Here is a 19,130-nt window from a genome sequence, read left to right on the forward strand (position 1 = left end):
GTATATCCACACAAGGATGTGTATGCAAATGTTCATAGCAGCATTATCCATAATAACTAAAAATTAGGTGCGGTACATCCCTACCGTGGAATACTATTCAGAAATGAACCACTGATACATGTTAAGATATGGATGAACTTTTAAAGCATTATACTAAGGGAAAGAGGCCAGGCACAAGTACTTGTATATGACTCCATTTCCATGAAATTTCTAGAAGAGACAAAACTCTAGAATCAGCAACAGATTAGGGGCTCCCTGAGGCTGGAGATGGGAATGAGGGTTGACTAGAAAGAGGCACAAGGGAATTTTGAGGGTGATGAAATGTTTCAAAAGTACATCATAGTGACAGCAGTTTTTTACTTTGAAAGTCATTCAACTGACACTTGGAATGGGCTGTTTACAGCATATAAATCATACCCAAAAGACAGCAGCATTATCTGCAATAGCCAAAAGGTGGCATCAACCCAAGTGTCCATCAGTGGATGAATGAATAAACAAAATGTGGTAAAACATACAATGGAATATTATTTAGCCTTAAAGAGAAGGAAATTCTGATGCTACGCTTGGCTGAAACTTGAAGACGTCATGCTAAGTGAAATAAGCCATCACAGAAGGAAAAACACTGTATGATTCCACTTCTGTGAGGTGCCTAAAGGAGTCACATTCATAGGGACAGAGTAGAAGTGTGGGTGCCAGGGGCTCAGGGCAGGGGACCTGGGAGTTGTTTAATGGGTAAACAGTTTAGTTTGCAAGATAAAAATAGCTCTGGAAATGGACAGTGGTGATGGTCGCACAATGATGTGCATGTACTGAACACCACTGAACTGTACACGTAACTAGAGTATTTAGAACTGTAACTTATATGTACCTTTCCACAATTTTGTAAAAAGCCTAACTATCTATGACCGGAAATTGTGTTGTACACACGATCTCATTTACCTCTCACCGCAATTCTTTCATGAGGTATATTTATTTTATTCGTTAATTGAGAGAACTGAGGTGCAGGGAGATTTGGGAGCTTGCCAGGGTCACAGGTTCCCTCCCAACCTGTCACCTCAAAGACCCCACCGTTCTGCTGCATCCTTCTCCTCCACGACCCCCCTGACTGTAAGGAACCTCACCGGCACCCCTGTTCTTTTCTCCCACAGGCCCAGCAGGGATCTATCAGGGAGCAAATGGGCTGACCAGCGCGGCCGGATTCGGAAGTGTGCACCAGGTAGACCCACCCGCTGTCTCGGTTCTTTCCTTAAAGAGTCCCCTTAAGTCAGGGCGCCCAGAATGCATCCTCCTGCCCACGACCCTCACCAGAAGTCCATCTCTTAGTCCCTGCATTTGGGTTCCCCAGGGGAGATTGTGTAAATGGCCCTTGGAAAGATACGGTATAGAGGCAGAGAAATTGGAATTACTAGACCAAGACACCCATTGACTATTGAGTGTAGAATATACGGATGCGAGTGCACGTGCTTTCTCACAGACTGTGAGCTTCTCAAGGGTAAAAGTCTATCTTCTTTGTCTCCGTATCCCAGTGTGGAGTGCCCAGCACACAGTGGGGCTTTATTAATGTTGGTTAAGTCCAACTAAGTCACCACTGTAAAGATGAATGCTGGCCATAGTTTGTTTCTCTTAGTTTCACTTAGAGAGTGAATTAAGACTTAACCTGTGACCTGGCTGCTGTGGCTCAGTGGATTGAGCGTCGGCCTGCAAGCCAAGTGTCGCTGGTTCGATTCCCAGTCAGGGCACATGACTAGGTTGCACGTCAGGTCCCCAGTTGGGGGCGCAAGTGAGAGGCAACCACACAATGATGTTTCTGTCCCTCTCTTTCTCCTTTCTCCTCTCTCTAAAAATAAATAAATAAACAAACAAACAAATTAAAAAAAAAAAAAAAGAACCTGTGGAAGGTGTACAGGACCTCTGCTATCTGTGCGCCTTTGCTCTCGATCTGAAATTATTTCAAAACAAAAGATGGACATGCTTGCAAGCTAGTGTTAAAACTACCCAAGGTAGCCCTGGCTGGGTGACTCGGTTGGAGCATCATCCCATATACCAAAAGGCTGCGGGTTCAGTGTGTGGTCAGGGCACATACCTAGGGTGCAGGTTCAATCTCTGGTCGAGGTGCATACGGGAAGCAGTCAATCCATGTTTCTCACATCAGTGTCTCTGTCTCTCTGGCTCTCTGGCTCCATGGCTCTCTCTCTTTCTCCGCCCCACCCCCTTCCTTTCTCTCTAAAATCAATAGACATAACCTCGGGTAAGGATTTAAAAAAAAAAATTAAAAAACTACCCAAGGTAGATGAGCCTTAGGAATATCTAACATATTTAAATACGAGGAATGCACTTTTTCTTCAGTGAGCTGAAGAACCTTAAAAATAACTTAAACCTTGAAATATGTGGAAATTGTTTGATATGTTTTTGTATTATTTTCGGTATACTGTATACAGATAAAATACTTATAAATACAAGAGTGCTTCTGAAGGCATGGTTCTTTACTCTGGATGTTGGTTGACTTCACCATGGGAGCTTGGCAAAAACGCAGACTCCCGAAGCACCTCCCCCAGAAATCTGGACGCAGTAGGTCTGTCATGGGGCCCAGGAAGCTGAACTTCCCATGCATTCCTCGAAGGGCTGAGAAGCTCTGGTTTATGGTGACGACGAAGCAGAATATTTAAAACAATGGCTACTGTGGGAGAGTTGGAATATCTGGTTGGTTTAAGCAAAGCTTGACTGGCATTCTTTGATTTGATCTCCAAAACGCCCTCATAGAAGACTCTGGATCCCTAATACCATGTAGGTATTGCTGTATTTGCACCCTTTATGAACTTAAAATGTCACCTACTCTCCTTGGTATGTGAGTGTAGAGTGTTTATTACTCATTTGTTAATTAATATCCAAGGATTTACTGAGTGCCTGTATATGCCAGGCTCAAGGGATGCAGCAGTGAGAGAGAGGGACCCTGTCAGGGCCACACCCATGTCCCTCGGGGTGCACCTGCTGACCTCCAGCTGCCAGTCTCTGCAGGGGTGTTTTCTAAAACCAATGCATGGGCCAGGCAGGAAGAGCCAGGGAACTGAAATCCCCTGGGAACAGCTCTCAAAGACTGGCTGGGGATGGCATATGAGCAACCCAGCTCCCTTGCTCCTTGGAGAGACCCTCTTGAGATATGTGTTTTATACCATCCCAGTGTTCCTTGGGGAGAATTCACTCCAGTCCGCACCTAAAAGCCCCTGGATTGGTTGCTTTCCCCTCTTCTTTTCCCTACTGCACTTCTCCACTCCTCAAAGGATATCTCTTTCATCCCCCATCCTTCTCTTAGGGTCCGCTTCTGGGGCAAGTCCCTGCCCTCAAAAAGCGTTTGTTCTAATGGGCAACAGAGGGAGTAAACCCACCCCACGAGGCCCCTCACCTTCATCAGCCTGCGACCGGCCAACTGAAGACCCAAGCCCAGACCACTTCCTCACTCACCACCTGTGTGTTTCCCTTTCCAGGACTATCCTTCCTACCCCGGATTCCCTCAGAGCCAATACTCCCAGTATTACAGCTCCTCCTACAACCCTCCTTATGTCCCGGCCAGCAGCATCTGCCCTTCCCCCATCTCCACGTCCACCTACGTCCTCCAGGATGCATCGCACAACGTCCCCAACCAGAGTTCTGAGTCGCTTGCGGGTATGTACAGTCACTGTCATGTGGTCATTCATGGCTGTGGCCTGAGCTCTTACAGGAAGGGGGAACTGGACGTAGGTCCCAATTGTAATGAACTGGTCACCCAAGGGCTAAATCCAGCCTTCAGATATATTTTGTTGGCTTTCTTCTGTGTCTGTGTCTGTGTGTGTGTGGTGTGTATTGAATTGCACTATACTTAAAAGTCAGAAATTTTTACCTAAGAGTTCTAATTTCAGCCTACAGAACCCATCTAGATTATGAGCCACACTTGGGAGAGTCCACATCCTGGCCCCTTGATGGTGTAGATCCCTATTCAGCTAACTCATTAGCCTGTGGATTCATGCATTCATTCCATAAGTCTTCTATGTATGTGACTTCTCTTCTTGAGATGGTTTGGGCTAATCAACATTAAATGATATGACAGCAATAAATTAGAACCTCCAAATGGAAGGAAATATCATTGACTTTTTTTTTTCTTGTCTGAAACCTACATGTTTGGAACTCTGTAGAAGCGAAGCTAGCGTGATGGTGTGTGAACATTCATTCAATAAATATTAATTGGTTGATGGTTAGAAAAAACAACAGTGAAGACTCACCTCTTTGATTCCTGGTGTTTTGGGTGCAGTTGTTACTTTTAGCCCTTGTATTTTTCCTCCCTAGGGGTGAATTAGTTGTCCTTGGCTTGGTGATATACGGAGACAATGTGACCAAGCACTTTTAAGTCAACTTTTGAGGACATTTAGAGCTTGAGCATTGATTTTGGTCATTGCGATCTCATTACAGACTTTAATGAATGCATCGTATCTGTGTAACAATTTCCAAATTACTTTCTTCAAAGGGTATGAAATTAACAAACTTATTTTTGTCATAATCCTGAAGTATCCTTGACCCTCCTGCTTTTCAGAATGTGGCCTCCCCAGAATGGGTTCAGAAAAGATAAATAATCAGGAAATCGAGCAAATGCCCCTGTCTATCTGTAATTTGATGATGAACTGGATTCCAAAGGCTAGCTTCACAGGAATTTGTGTTATGTGGGAAGGGTCACTTTTGTTCTCCATCAGGAGCAAACATAAAGGCTCCTTGTGTCTCTTTGAAATTTTCCTTTATTGTTTCCCCCTGTTCTTCATTTATTCTTTGGTCTAAGGTTCAAGGATAAGTGGTTGAGATGGTTTTTATTGTGTGTCTAACAAGCTCACATAAAATCTAATGACACAAATAATTGCCAGCTATGACCGGGATCTCTTGTCTCTTTTCCCCCACGTTTGTTATAAAGGACGAGAACAGGGGTACATGCGCACACACTCATGCACTCTCTTAAAGTTTCCCATAAAAACTCCACGTTTGAGATTATCCAGGATCCTGGGTCCAAACCCCAGCGGCTGGAGAGGTTTATGTTTTACGGAGAGATCACGCTCGCTCTGCATTGCCTGAAGCTCCTCGCCTCCCCCAGCCGCCAGCCCTACCGCCCGCAGTCTGCGCGGATGTGCATTAACAGCTACATGAAGCCCCAACGGTTTGCCGAGGATTACAGGGCAATTTGCTGATGGAGAGGGCAAACCCTGAACTTCTGACGTTGCTCAAGAGAAAAGACCGATCAGTAGTGGTGGCTTAAGAACTTTTTTCTCTTTAAATTTTTAAGTATGATACAAATTACCTAAAAAGAAGTTGGAAGTTTTTTTTTTTAACTCCTTAGGTCATTTCCTGTAGTCAATAGAAGGAGAAACTTCTTTTAAATTTCTGAAGAAGAAACTTTTTAAAAATCTCTGAAGAAGAAACTTGGAAGGGTCTTCCATGCAGTTTGGCAACCTCAAACAAAGTTTAAAATGCTTGTACTCTTTAACCCAATTTTTCTACTTGTAGGAATTTATTCTAAAAATAAATTCCCCCATAGGTCCAATGACTTAAATAAAAAGAATATTTATTGCAGCAGCATCATAGCAAAAGTCTGGAAACAACCTGAAGATCCATTAACAAGAGTCGGGTTAAATAATTTATGGTGTACCCACTACTGACATACTATACCTCCATTAAAAAAAAGTAAACTAGACATATCTACACTAATATGGATATCTCATTGAGTGATTATGAGAGGTGGAAAAAAGCAGGGTGTAGAACTATGGATATAATATGATCCTGGGGTTTTTTTAAGTGTAAACATCTATATTTGCATAGGAAATTTCTGGAAGGATTAAAAAGCAATGGTTAACATTTTCTCTGGGGAGGGAGCTAGGGAGAAAAGATTAGCTGTAATAGACAGTCTGTACCCACTTCATTCAACAACAAAAAAAAACATATTTTTTTTCAAGTACACAGACAACATTTACCAACATAGACATATTCTGGGCCTTAAATCAAGTTTCATTATATTTAAAAGGATTCAAGTCCTAAAAATAATGTTCTCTGAAAATAATAGAATGTAATTAGAAATATATAACAGAAATGTTTTGGGGGTATTCCCAAATACTTGGAAGCTTTTAATAACCCATGTGTGATGGGTAATTTTGCAGGTCCACTTGACTGGGCTAAGGGACCCCTGGATAGCGGGTAAAACATTATTTCTGGGTGTGTCTGTGACATGTCTCCAGAAGAGATTAGCATTTGGATCAGTAGACTGAGCAAAGAAAGGTCATTGTCACCGCTGTGGGTGGGCATCATCGACTCGATTAAGGGCCCATAGAGAACAGAAAGGCGGAGGAAAGGTGATCTCCCTTGTTCCTGAGGTTGGATGTCCATCTTTTCCTGACCTCAGACATTAGCGCTCTTGCTTTTCTGGCCTTTGGACTCCAGAACTGACATCAGTGACCACCCAAGTCTCAGCCTCCAACTGGGAGTGACATCAGCTCCACTGGTTCTCAGGCCTTTGAACTCAAACTGAATTATACTACCACCTTTCCTGGTTCCCCAGCTTGCAGATGGCAGATGCTGAGACTTCTCAGCCTCTATAACCATGTGAGCCCATTTGTGTAATATCTCTCTCTCTCTCTCTCTCTCTCTCTCTCTCTCTCTCTCTCTCTCTCTCTCGCTCTCTCTCTCTCTCCATACACACACACACACACACACACACACACTATATTCATTCTGTTTCTTTGGAGAACACTGACTAATACACTATTAGTCAAAGAAGAAATAAAAGGGAAATTAAAAATCATTTTGAACTTAATGAAAATAAAAACACAACTTGCCAAAATTTGTGGGATGTTGCTAAAGCAGTGCTAAATGGAAATTTATAGCACCGAAGGAATATATTAGGAAAGAGGAAAAGTGTTAAACCAAAAACTTCATCTTCCACTTTAAGAAAGTAGAGAAAAAAATTAAACCCAAAGAAAGTAAAATAAGGGAACAAATAAAGATCAGAATGGAAATCAGTGAACTCTGAAAACAGAAAAACATTTTAAAAAAATCAGTGAAACCAAAAGCTGTCTCTTTGAGAAGATCAATAAAATTAATAAAACTCTAGACAGACTGATACAGGGATTAAAATAAAAGAGACATAAATTACCAATAAGATGAGAGAGTTGACGTCACTACAGACCTTACAAATATTAAAAGGAAAATAATGCAAGTTTTTAAACAACACCATGCCAATAAATCTAACAACTTAGATAAAATAGACAAATTCCTTGTAGGACAAAAACTTCCAGAGCTCAGTCAAGAAGAAATAGATAAACTAAATTGGCCTATGTGTATTAAATAATTTGAAATTTTTTTGTTAAAAATCATCCCACAGAGAAATTGCCAGGCCCTGATAGTTTCACTGATTAATTCTACCAAAGATTTAAGTCAGAAATTTTCAAGAAAACTGAAGAGGAAGGATACTTCCCAACTCATCTATGAGGCCAGCATAACCAGACACTGTCATCATAAGAAAAGAAAACTAAAGACTAATATCCCTCATAAATAAACAGATTTTAAAAATTTCTAAATAAAATGTTAACAAATCAAGTTCAACAATATACCAAAGAAGGATGATATACCATGACCAAGTGGAGTTTATCCCTAGGAGGCAAAGCAGGTTTAAAATTTGCAGATCAATATAATTTCCCATATTAATTAACTAGAAAGATAAAGAGAGCATCACAATAGATGGAGAAAAAGCATCTGACAAAATCTATCATTTATCCCTGACAAAAATTCCAAAGTAGGAGTGGAAGGGAACTTTTTTTTATCAGAAAAAGACATTTTATAAAATGAATATTTGTACCTCCACCCCAAATTCATATGTTAAAGCCCTAGTCCCCAATATGGTGGTATTTGGGTGGAGCCCTCATGAATGGTATTAGTGCCCTTATAAGAAGAAACATGAGAGAGATGATATCTCCCTCCCCACTATGCATGGATACAGCAAGAAGGCGTTCATGTGCAAACCAGGAAGAGGACTCTAACTAGGAACAGGACTCTAACCAGGAAAAAAATTGGCCAGTACCTTGATCTTGGACTTCTCAGCCTCCAGAACTGTGAGAAGTAAATCTCTGTTGTTTAAGCCACTTAGTCTCTGGTACTTCTGTTACAGCAGCCCAAACTGAGTAGAACAGGACCTCTAAAAAAAAAACCTTCCCCTAAAAGATTAGAAACAAGACAAGAAGGATGTCCACTCTTACCAATTCTACTCAGCATGATACTAGAGATTATAGCCAGTGCAATAAGGTAAGAAAAATAAATTAAAAGCATCCATATTGGAAAAGAAGTAGCAAAACTCCATAGAGTAGTAAAAAGAAGTAAAATGACATGATTACCTATGTAGAAAGTCAGATATAATCTACAAAAAAGCTACTAGAACTAAAATGTGAGTTTAGCAATGTTACAGAGTACCAGGTGAATATATAAAAATCAGTTGTATTTCTATATACTAACAACAAACAATAGAAAATAGAATATTTCTAAATGTCATTTACAATTTCATCAAAAAATATGAAATACTTGGGGAAAATATGACAGAAGATGTGCAAAACTTGTACACTTAAAACTACAAAAGACTACTGAGAGACGCTAAAGAAGACTTTTTAATAAATGAAGAAACACACCTTGTTCTTAGGTCAAAAGTCTTAATAGTGTTAAGATGCCAATTCTTCACAAATTGATCTGTAGATCTAACACAATCTCTGTCAACATTCCAGGCTGTGTGTGTGTGTGTGTGTGTGTGTGTGTGTATGTGTAGAAATTGGCAAGCTGATTCTGAACTTCACATGGAAATATAAAGGACCTAGAATAGCCTCAACAACTCTGATATAGAACAAAGTTGGAAGGCTAGCACTGATTTTAAGGCTTATTATAAAGCCACAATAATCAAGACAGTATGGTATCAGCGTAAAGACAAGTAGATCAGCAGACCAAGGCAGAGTTTAGAAATAAATCCACAACTGATTTTTGACAAAGTTTAAATGCAATTCAATGAAGAAAGAATAATCTCAACAAAAGATGATTGATATCTATAGTCTGAAAAACTGTACTTCAATCCATGCCTCACATGACATAGAAAAATTAACACAAAATAGATCATCGAATGTAAAGCTTCTATAAGAAAAGGGGAGAAGATATTTGTGAATTTGTGGTGTATCCATATACTAGAATAGTACTCAGCAACACAGAGGAAGGAGCAATGGACACACATAACATGGACTGAATCTCAAAACAGTTATGCTGGCTGAAAGAAGCCAGACAAATACATATGCTATATGATTCCATTTGTTTAAAACTCTAGAAAATGCAAACTAATTTATAGTGAAAGAAAGCAGATCCATGGTTGCCTGCGAGGAGAGGAGGAAGGTATTACAAAGGGATGATAAGGAAACTCTGGGAGGTGCTGGATTTGTTCATTATCTTGACTGTGATGATGGTTGCATAGATGTACACATATGTCATAAGTTATCATTTTGTTTGCTTTAAATATATATGGTTTATTGTGTGTCCATTATACCTCAATAAACCTGTTGAATAAGTAAATACATAAAAAGGAAGAAATAAAAAGTAAAATGACTCCAAGAAAGGAATTCATTGCTCTGGCCTGTGTACCTTACTATGATCTTGAACTGTGACCTTGAACTTCATTCTCAAGAATGATAATGTTGGGGAAAGGGCTGGGTGGGGTTTTTTTGTTGTTGTTTTTTGTTTTTGTTTTGTTTTGGGCATCTCTAATAAATTGGCTTTGCATACACATTAGTTAGACATTTCTAGTTAGCTGGCATTTCCCTCGTTTTTAAATAATATTTGCACAGATTTTAATGGTGTCTACAAGTGTGTTTTTCTAAGTTCCCATCCTTAGAACTACCAAGTAAATGAGGATAAACCTTATTTACATGACTCTTAAGCAATCTGTGAATATATTTACTGCCTGTTTCTCATTCTCCAGAAGAAAGTCTTTGCTAGATTGATGTTTGGGAATCTCTAATGCTGTGTCCTGAAAATGATGGCAAGTTGGAGACGGCCCAGAAGTCCTGACAACTCAAAATCACGTCTCTTCTTAATACTATGTCCTTAGTCTGCTAAGAAGCTTTATAAATAATATTAAATAATTGAAGTTCAGTCCTTTGGGTTTTGGACAGAACAGTCTTTCCAGGATAGGAAAAGTATTCAGTCCATTGCCAAGTACTTTTTAGACAAAAGCATTTCCCCCCAATGAGCCAAGCCCTGGCAGTTTTGGAAGAAGAGGTGGAGTCCACAGGATACATTTGGGAGCTAAACAGGCAGCTGTACAATGAGAAAGTGGGATGGGATGTCCTCTAAGGTCCACCTTGGCCCACAGTTCTGTCACTCAAGTGGCAAGGGCAAGCCCAAGTTTCAGTCCTGGTTCTACCACTAATTTCATCCTCTCAGTAAGCTTCCCTTCCCTCATTACTAAGTAAAGATAATCAAGTCTAATTTGTAAAACCATGTATTAAAAACATATGTGCTTAAAAACACACTACAACTTGGGTGTTGGCTTTGGGACCTGAGCCCCAGGAGGGCACTGCTCACTCGTTCGGGGTCTTTAGACAGTTGCCTGAGGGCGTGAGCTGGCACCATCTCGATGAGAAGCACCAGTGCCCGCCCTCTGTCCTGCACCTTCTCACTGATCCTTCAGTGTACATGGGTCCCGTGTAGCCAGACTCAACTCAGGTAATTTGTTGACATCTAATTGCCAGCCCTGGCTGGATACTTTCAAGCATATAATCTCATTTAATTCTCGAATGGACAAATCTCTCAATAAGTAAAGCTTAAAAGGACTTCCTTTTCACAGGGAATGGAGCAAGCTGCATAGGACAGGAACACAGAGAATTGTCTGACACACCCCTAACCCCAAGGGAGGGGGTCTCTTAATGGTAGAAGAATTTGAGACCCAGTACATATAAATATTTATTTCTTCTTCTCTCCATCTATTAGCTCCCCAGTGGCCCCATCCTCTCTTTACTCAGATCCCTGCTCAGATGTCCCCTTGTTCATGAGGCCTTCCCGGACTGCCCCATATAAATTAGTCACATCCCCGCAGTCCTTGTTCCCCGCGCAATTTATTAATCCACTATAACCTATGCCCCCACCGGACACATTATATACTTACTTGCTTGTCTAATGTCTCTCCTTTCTCTAGAATTGAGGTGCTATGAGAATTCAGGTGCTAAATTCTCAAGAACTTAGGTGCCTGGGACTATGCCTACTCAGCAAGTTTCTGTTGGATGAATGAATGAGTTTGAATGGACAGTTTCAGAGAGTGTCCAGAGTAATTTTGATTCTATATGACCTTTGCCTTTGGGACTGCCTTTGGGACCTACCACTTGGGCGTTAGATGGCTCTGATGTGAAATTTCCTGGGAGGAGACACTCAGCAAAGCTTCCCTTTCTGCCACCAGGTGAATATAACACACACAATGGACCTTCCACGCCTGCCAAAGACGGAGAGACAGACAGGCCGCACCGGGCCTCCGACGGAAAGCTCCGAGGCCGGTCTAAGCGGAGCAGCGACCCCTCCCCAGCTGGGGACAGCGAGATCGAGGTAACTGCAACTGCCTCTGACACAGTGATGACCGCGAACATCATCTCCCCCTGTGGCCAGAACAGGAGGGCAGGGGGCAGGGTTCTGTCCACGTATGTGGGAGAGATTGGCCCTTTGTGTTCACAAAGCGCAGTTACAGAGAAAAGAGCCCTTGGAGGAAAAGTGGGGAAGAATAGGTTGGCCATCCCGAAGCACTGTGGACTGATGGGCTAGGAAAAGTGACCCTGGGGATAGGAAAGAGCTGTGGTTCTCCAGCCTAAGGAGCAGCAGAATTATCCGAAGGCTGCGAAAGCCCCGTCTGCTGGGCCCCACGCCAGAGTTTCCAATTCAGCAGATCTGGGGCGGAGCCTGAGAATTTGCTGCTGACACTGTCGGGTTGGGGACCACACTCTCAGGGCCCCCAACAGAGATGACAATGGGCAATGGACCCTCCCAGCTGGGTTAGAGTGATTCTTAACCCTGGTTACACATTACAATCACCTGGGATGCTTTTCAAAATACAGGTGCTCAGGCCCCACCCCAGAGTAACTGGATAGGCATTGCAGGGAGTTCTTAAAGTTCCCCTAGTGATTATTCTACTGTGGCCGAGGTATTTATCTACCTGGAGACACGAGGCTGGCTTGAATGGGTGTGCCTGGTTTCTATGACTCCTGAGTTTCTCAGTGATTCTCCACCTGAGCTGCCCCTTAGACTCCCCTGGGGAGCTCTGAGAAATCTTCGTTCTCACGCTGTGGCCCAGCTCCATTAGATCAGATTCCCTGAGCATGAGACCCACGCGTCGGTATATTTAAGCTCTCCGGGGGATTCCAGAGTACACCTCAGGCTGAGAATGGCTGATCTAAGGGATGTGCCAGTCTTTACACTCACAAAGCAAGTGTAGGATTATTGGTCAGGCACTGATATTTTCACACAAAAAGAAAAAAAAAGAGGAGAGGGAGAGTACAGAGGCCAGATGGATGCCCCAAAACACAGAAGTGACTGTTATCTGTCAAAGGAGAAAAAGGGCCAGGTACCCTAGTTTGTACTTCTTTGCAAAAGGCGGGCATGCGTTGCCTTGCATGTGCGTAGGTGTGCGTGTAGTACTTCAAAGCCAGCATTGGAGCCGAGAGATCCAAATGCATCGTCATCGCGTCCCTATTCGTAATCCTGCCCGACTGAGGTAGCAGCTTCAAAGCTCAGGCCTCGATTCAGTTGTGCTAAGAGATACCATTTTCATCGTTTCCTTAAAATCAAGGTATCTTGGACTCTGAGGCCCCATCCCATCTGGGTGGTAGAAAGTGCCATCTTATTATTGGGGCCTCTCTCCTCCCAGAATCGTTTGAGAATCCCAGGGTTCAAGTGGCCTCAGAAGACAGAGTGAGAGTCTCTCGCGTCCAGCGTGGCTTGGTCGCTGCCACCTTCCTCACGGTGGGTACCTGGAGTGGCCAGTGAAAGTCCAGCCATCCCCTGGGGTTTCCATGCGGTACATCGGGCTCAGAAATCCCTGTCGAGGACAAGACCTTGGAGTGTTAGCTACAGTCCTTTGGTTGTCAGCAACAGAAACCAGTTCCAGTTACTTAAGCCACAAGGAATTTACTGGGAGGAAGTCATGAAACCAGGGCTAGAAAGAATAGTCCCAAAGGCTGTGCGTGCTGAGGGATGCAAGCAGGAGAGTGACCCATTTGATTCTGGTCCCACCTCACTCCGTGTTCGGTTCTAAGCAGACAGCAGCCTGCTGGCCTGGCTCGGCTCGTACGCTTGCCGCCAGTTGACAGTCCCACCAAGACAGCAGAATGGGAAAGAAAACCAGATACTCTTACCGGGAGGGAGTGTATTCTGGGGGCCCAAACAGCACACGCTCACTGCCGGGGCATTTGGTATTTAGCCAGTATTCACTGGTAGGGCTGTACTAGTTAGCCAACATTCACTAGTAGTGCTCTGCTGGCTAGCTAGTATTCACTAGTAAGGCTGTGCTAGTTAGCCAGTGTTTGCTAGTAAGGCAGTACTAGTTAACCAATATTCACTAGTAGGATTATATTACTTAGTCAGTGTTCCCTAGTAGGATTATATTACTTAGTCAGTGTTCCCTAGTAGGATTATATTACTTAGTCAGTGTTCCCTAGTAGGGCATCTGTTCCAATCATCCTAGGTGTTAAATACTTGGAACATCATGCTTGTCCCCAACATTTGGTCAACTTCCTGCAGCCATCTGCTCTGAAAATTGACTTCCCTGGGGACCTGCCACAGAGCAAGTGTTCCCATTGCTCCCAGGACTATACTCTATCCAGGGTTTTGTTTTTTTTTTCCTTGCTTTTCCTCTAATTCTGAGAGACCCCCACCTTCCAAAATTGAGGACACTTCTCACAGTCCCTTCAGCAAAAGGCGAGAGGAAAATGTACGACTCCAGGCTGTCCTCACTCTCTGCCTCCCATGTTCCCGAGGATTTTCTGCCAACTTGAAGCTGCACAGCTATAGAAACCACGGAGAGCAACACATAATTTCATATTTAAAAAAAATTATTTGATCGCCTAACGTGGTTTCTGCCCCTGGTAGGGAACAGTGGGGGTAGAGAAACATTTTTCCATTAACCTGAGGAGGAGGCAGAGGGGGCATGGAAGTCGGGGATTATGGGGTGATGTTATTCTGGAAACATCTGCTTCTTGATTCCAGAGTCAGGACCACTGGGCAAGAACAGTTGAAAAGGTGTGAGGTGTGTTTCACTTCTGTGCTTAATGTCAGCAGGCGGAGTCTGCATGGGTCGCACCTCTTAAGTCTTCGGCGGTTTTGCTAATGACGGAAACCCGTGAGAAAGAAATTATGTACCGAAGTGGAAAGGAGGAAAATTCTGACTCTGTATTAGTTTAAATCCCTCAGCTGCGCGTGCCAGAATCCAACCTGAGCTAGCTTAAACGAAAAAGCAGAATGTATTGTAAGGATGCAGGGATTCTCGTAGCTCCCAAGGGCAGGGTCCCGCAGAGTATCAGCAAGATATGGGAAGCACAGGCAGACGGGGCAAGCTAGTGCGCTTACACCTCTCTCCCCATGTGCCACCGTGGAGGTGCTAGGCTCTCCGAGCCATCATGTGTTTCCACTGCCCCCGCGCACAGGTTACTGGGCACAGCTCACTCTGCTTCTAAGTAAAACCAGGTCCCACGAAAGTGTTGTCTTTCCGTCTTTCACCCCTTTGCTCCTGGCTCTCTGCAGACTGGCCTTCCGTGTCCTCACACGGAGCCACCAACCACCACCAAACGATTAATTTCCTTCTAGGCCCCAATTTTAAGTTCCCAAGAAAAGCTCTCTGACCCAACCGGGCTTAGGGACCCACCCTAGCCCAAACCCCAGTAGGCTAGGGAATGCGGTCACCTGCAGAATGGCCGCCAGGAACTTACCCGCTGAGGACCCAGGGCTGGGGAACAGCGTGGTTGGGAGAGGGACAGGCCTTCCTCAGAGGGGCTGTAGTAGGGAAGTCAGTGGAGCCTGCCTTAAATTTGAAAATATTTGCTGACATTTTAAAAATTCTCTTACCAAAATTTCTAAGTATAACTGATCCAACCTAGTTAGTTCAGATAAAGTAGGACTTAATATATTTAAATCCCAGAAACCGTCCTCAAAAATGGTGATTTCTAAGCATTTTTTTTAAACCATGATCCAAAGTAAGAACTATACTTTAATATCATGGCCCGGCCTGTACATATCCATAAATATATAACTAGACCAAAATATTCACAAAATAATACTCAGGTCTGCTAATTGCTAGAAAACTCCTGCACTGATTGACCCTTTTCCTTCTGGATGCCACCTTCTTTAGCTTTAAAGGCGTGGCAAATGCTAATGGATAAATATAGCCGCTGAGCTCCAGGGAGGTTTTAAAGGTGGCTCGTTGACAGTGGCACACTGAGCAGACGCATTTGTCCCCACCCCACCACCCCCACCCCAAGACCGGCTGTATAAGGCCTTTTGTTCTTAGAAAGATCTATCACCAGAAAAATGGGGGGAAACCAACAATATGAAAAATAAAGCTCAAGACAAACAAAGAAGATAAATGTCAAGAAAGATAATTTAAGAAACTGAAAAGAACTTTTTAAAATTCTGATTGATTTTCTTATAAAGAGTCAAGATCTTGTGTTCTCAAATGAAGAAGTGGAGCTTATGGGGAAAGGAACACTCAGAGACGAAGAATGAGTACGTGTAAATTTTTCAGTCATAGAGAGAATCGGAAGTTAATAGAAGATTTAGAAGAGACTGTTTAAGAAATCTATCAGAAATGAGAAAAAAATGATAAAATTACAGAAAATATATTTTTAAAGATAAGCAGTATCAACTCAGGGTGTCTAATTTGACTATTGGAAATTACAGAAAGAGAAAACAGTGGAAACAATTGGAGGAAATTATTTAAAGAAATAAGATTGAAAATGTGAACAGTGTGAATGGAAAAAAAAAAAAGACCACACCTAGATATATCCTTATGGAATTTTGAGGATAACAAGTATAAAGAAAAGATCCTTTTAAAACTCTAGAAAAAAATGAAGTAAAACCTACAAAGGACTGAGGACCAGCGAAACATCAGACTACTCATCAGCCACGCTGGACGCTACAAGATAATGAAGGGTCCTTCCAAAGAACTAGAGGACATTATTCTCCAATTGGAATTCCGTACCCACAGGAACTGTAGAGAAAAATAAAGGTATCATCAGATGTGCAAGAATTCTGGAAGATTATTTTCTATGCACCCTTTCAGAAGAAGAAATTTAAGGATGTACTCAAGCAAAACAAAGAAGAAAACCAAGAGAGAAATTTGTGATCCAAGAAACAGCAGATCTGACTCAGAAATAACAGTGAAGGGACATCTCGGCAAGCCTGAAGATAATCCAGACCATACTGGGGCATCTGTCATAGAGGACGGACATCTTTGATACAGAGGGTGTGGCTGAATTTGAGATTCTAATGAAGGCACACGATTGGAAACAAGAAAAGAATTAAAGCAATTAATAAACTCCAGGAAAAACAAAAAGTTATACCTAGCAGGCATGATTACTATGTGAACAAACTGAGATATGGCATGATTTAATCAGCAAGAGTGCAGGAAAGGGGAATGCATGTTACCTTGATGAAGTGGGTTCGGACATTGGACACGTAGAGAGGAAGGTGAAGTTTTAGCACATTACTTGGCTCTGTAGTGAACAGTCATCTTTACTGGTTATGAACTTTTAAAAGCAACATAAAGACAGAGCACAGAAGTCTTAAGTATAGTTATAAAACCAAAAGCACAAACCAGTGTATCCACATTGACAGTGCAAAAGTAAGGCTAAAGCTGATAAATACTAGATAGGGGAGAGCATAGGGGAAAGGGTAGGGACTCAATAGCCATATATTTCATATCGAGTTTACTGTTTTAGCCAAGGAAGACGACCCAAAGCTGATGGAATTAGGAAGAGAGGGAGTCATATATGTGAAAAATACAAAGTTCCAGAGACATAGTGGAGATTACCATGAGCTAAACCTAAATCTTTCAGATTGCCAAGTCAAAAGGTATTGTTTAAAGTTGGTACGTCAGTAAATAAAGGTATAAGTATGTTATTTAAAGTTAACCACCAGAGCCCTGGCTGCTGTGGCTCAGTGGATTGAGCACCAGGCCTGCAAACCAAAGGGTCGCCGGTTCAATTCCCAGTCAGGGCACATGCCTGGGTTGCAGGCCAGGTCCCCAGTTGGTGGTGCACAAGAGGCAACCACACATTCATGTTTCTCTCCCTTCCCCTCTCTCTCTAAAAATAAATAAATAAAGTCTTTAAAAAGTAATAAAATAAAATAAAGTTAACTACCAGAATTGCTAAAAACAGAAAGGTTCAGAAGTGGTTGGACTTATGGTGAGCTGTGAATGTAAAATGGTAATATTTCATTTTGTCAAATGAGTTATATGACTTTTATTGCTGTTTTTGGATTGAACCTCCTTTTCTGAGCTTTTATGTGGAAGGCAAGAACAGGCTTCTTGGCACTGGCACCCATTGGGTTGAGAAGAGCCCCCAAATTGGCCATCCGCATACTCTTTACACAGCTGAGGTTGGATGGGGACGCAAGGACTCATCAGTGAGTCGCATGTTTTATAACTTTAAGATAATGTTTTTCAAGGCTTCCTTTTCCTCCAGGGAATTACCTTCTGCAGACATTAAGTCAGATGCAAGCAAGCCCATGTGTCTCCATTCTCTTCCTCTCTTTTCATCACAGCGTGTGTTCGTGTGGGACTTGGATGAGACAATAATTATTTTTCACTCCTTACTCACGGGGACTTTTGCATCCAGATACGGGAAGGTAAGAATCCATTTGTCTGTTTTGGGTTGGTTTTTTTTTTGGTTTTTTTTTTCCAACATGACTGTCTGTCCAGCTGATTTGTTCTGGGAATTGTGGGGGCAGTTTATGAGGCAGCTTCTCTAACAAAAGCTCCCCCTTTGAGTCTGCCTGGGTTGGAGAAAGCCTATGGAATTTTCCCTTGACATGTGAAAATTTAATTAGCTTTCCCTTCTATCGTCTCCCGTGCCTTTTCTTCCAACACATGAGGGATTCAATGACCACTTGATAGGATATAAGTTCATAGTCGCTGACTATCTCCCTTCTAAAGGGCCAGGATACACTACAACCCAAACCATTAATCCAAGCTTTAAAAAAAAAAAAAAACAGAGGTGAAGAGTCTTCTTCTTTTTCCCTGTTGTTTATCTTAGTGTCTCCAGCAGATGAATTTAATTTTCCTTTCATTTTCTGAGACGAGGGGGAGGCATTTTGTCAGCTCCAGCATGGAACTTAGCAACAGCTTTGCAAACGTATCATCGATAAATTATGTTGGGGAACCATCCAGTTAAAATCCTGAGCAAATGCTATCAGCTGATGGGTGGTGAATGGAAGATACATTGAAACCACCTGAATAATGCAAAAATGGACCCAACTGCTAAAACCCGAATCCATCCTGCCAATTCTTTGCATTGATCCTATGGGCCTCCCAACAAGCCACATGTGGGTGCTCCTGACATCTGCCATCTCTTCAGGGAGACAGGTAGGGGTGGAGGAGCGGAGCTTCAGAGGACGGGGGCGTTACCATCGCATCGGAGGTGAGCCCCTGTTGGCAGCTGCTTCCACGCCTGGGCAGGAACCTTGAGGCTCACCAGCGCCTGGAAAATATTTCTGTTTCTGTTTAGAGACCAGGAATATGATTTGACATCACCTCATGGCTTTTCCAGCTGCTTGTGTTTTTTATGGGAGTTATAACAAGCTGGATGTGCAATTAGCAAGATAGATTTATTGTCTGCCATTATGTTGTAAAGAATATAAAAATGGTGTTGGTGGTGCAGAAATCTCTTACGGTGTAGGAATGCTGTTAATATGTCTAGCAGGGCCTGCGGGAAACCCGGTATACATTTTTGGACTATATGCACAGGTTAGGTAAGGGATGGCAGAGTCAAGAGCTGCAGAAAATACCCAGGAGTGAAGTTGGCCACCATTGTGAAAAGGTGGGCTGTGCCAAAGGGGCTACCGTGGTGACTTGC

General features: G+C 42.6%; 1 protein-coding gene across 2 annotated transcripts in view; it reads left to right on the forward strand.

Annotated features, from left to right (window-relative positions):
- The window catches only part of EYA2 (EYA transcriptional coactivator and phosphatase 2), a 205,766-nt gene that overhangs the window by 135,229 nt on the left and 51,407 nt on the right, over positions 1–19,130 (forward strand). For both annotated transcript variants that reach the window (XM_090285312.1, XM_090285313.1), the window contains 4 exons: positions 1,149–1,216; positions 3,483–3,660; positions 11,477–11,619; positions 17,821–17,904. In XM_090285312.1, the coding sequence (XP_090141438.1) occupies positions 1,149–1,216; positions 3,483–3,660; positions 11,477–11,619; positions 17,821–17,904 (473 nt within the window). The remainder of the gene's footprint in view (positions 1–1,148; positions 1,217–3,482; positions 3,661–11,476; positions 11,620–17,820; positions 17,905–19,130) is intronic.

Source organism: Furipterus horrens, unplaced genomic scaffold (assembly GCF_987537825.1).
Source record: "Furipterus horrens unplaced genomic scaffold, mFurHor1.1.pri manual_scaffold_8, whole genome shotgun sequence".
NCBI classification, from domain to species: domain Eukaryota; kingdom Metazoa; phylum Chordata; class Mammalia; order Chiroptera; family Furipteridae; genus Furipterus; species Furipterus horrens.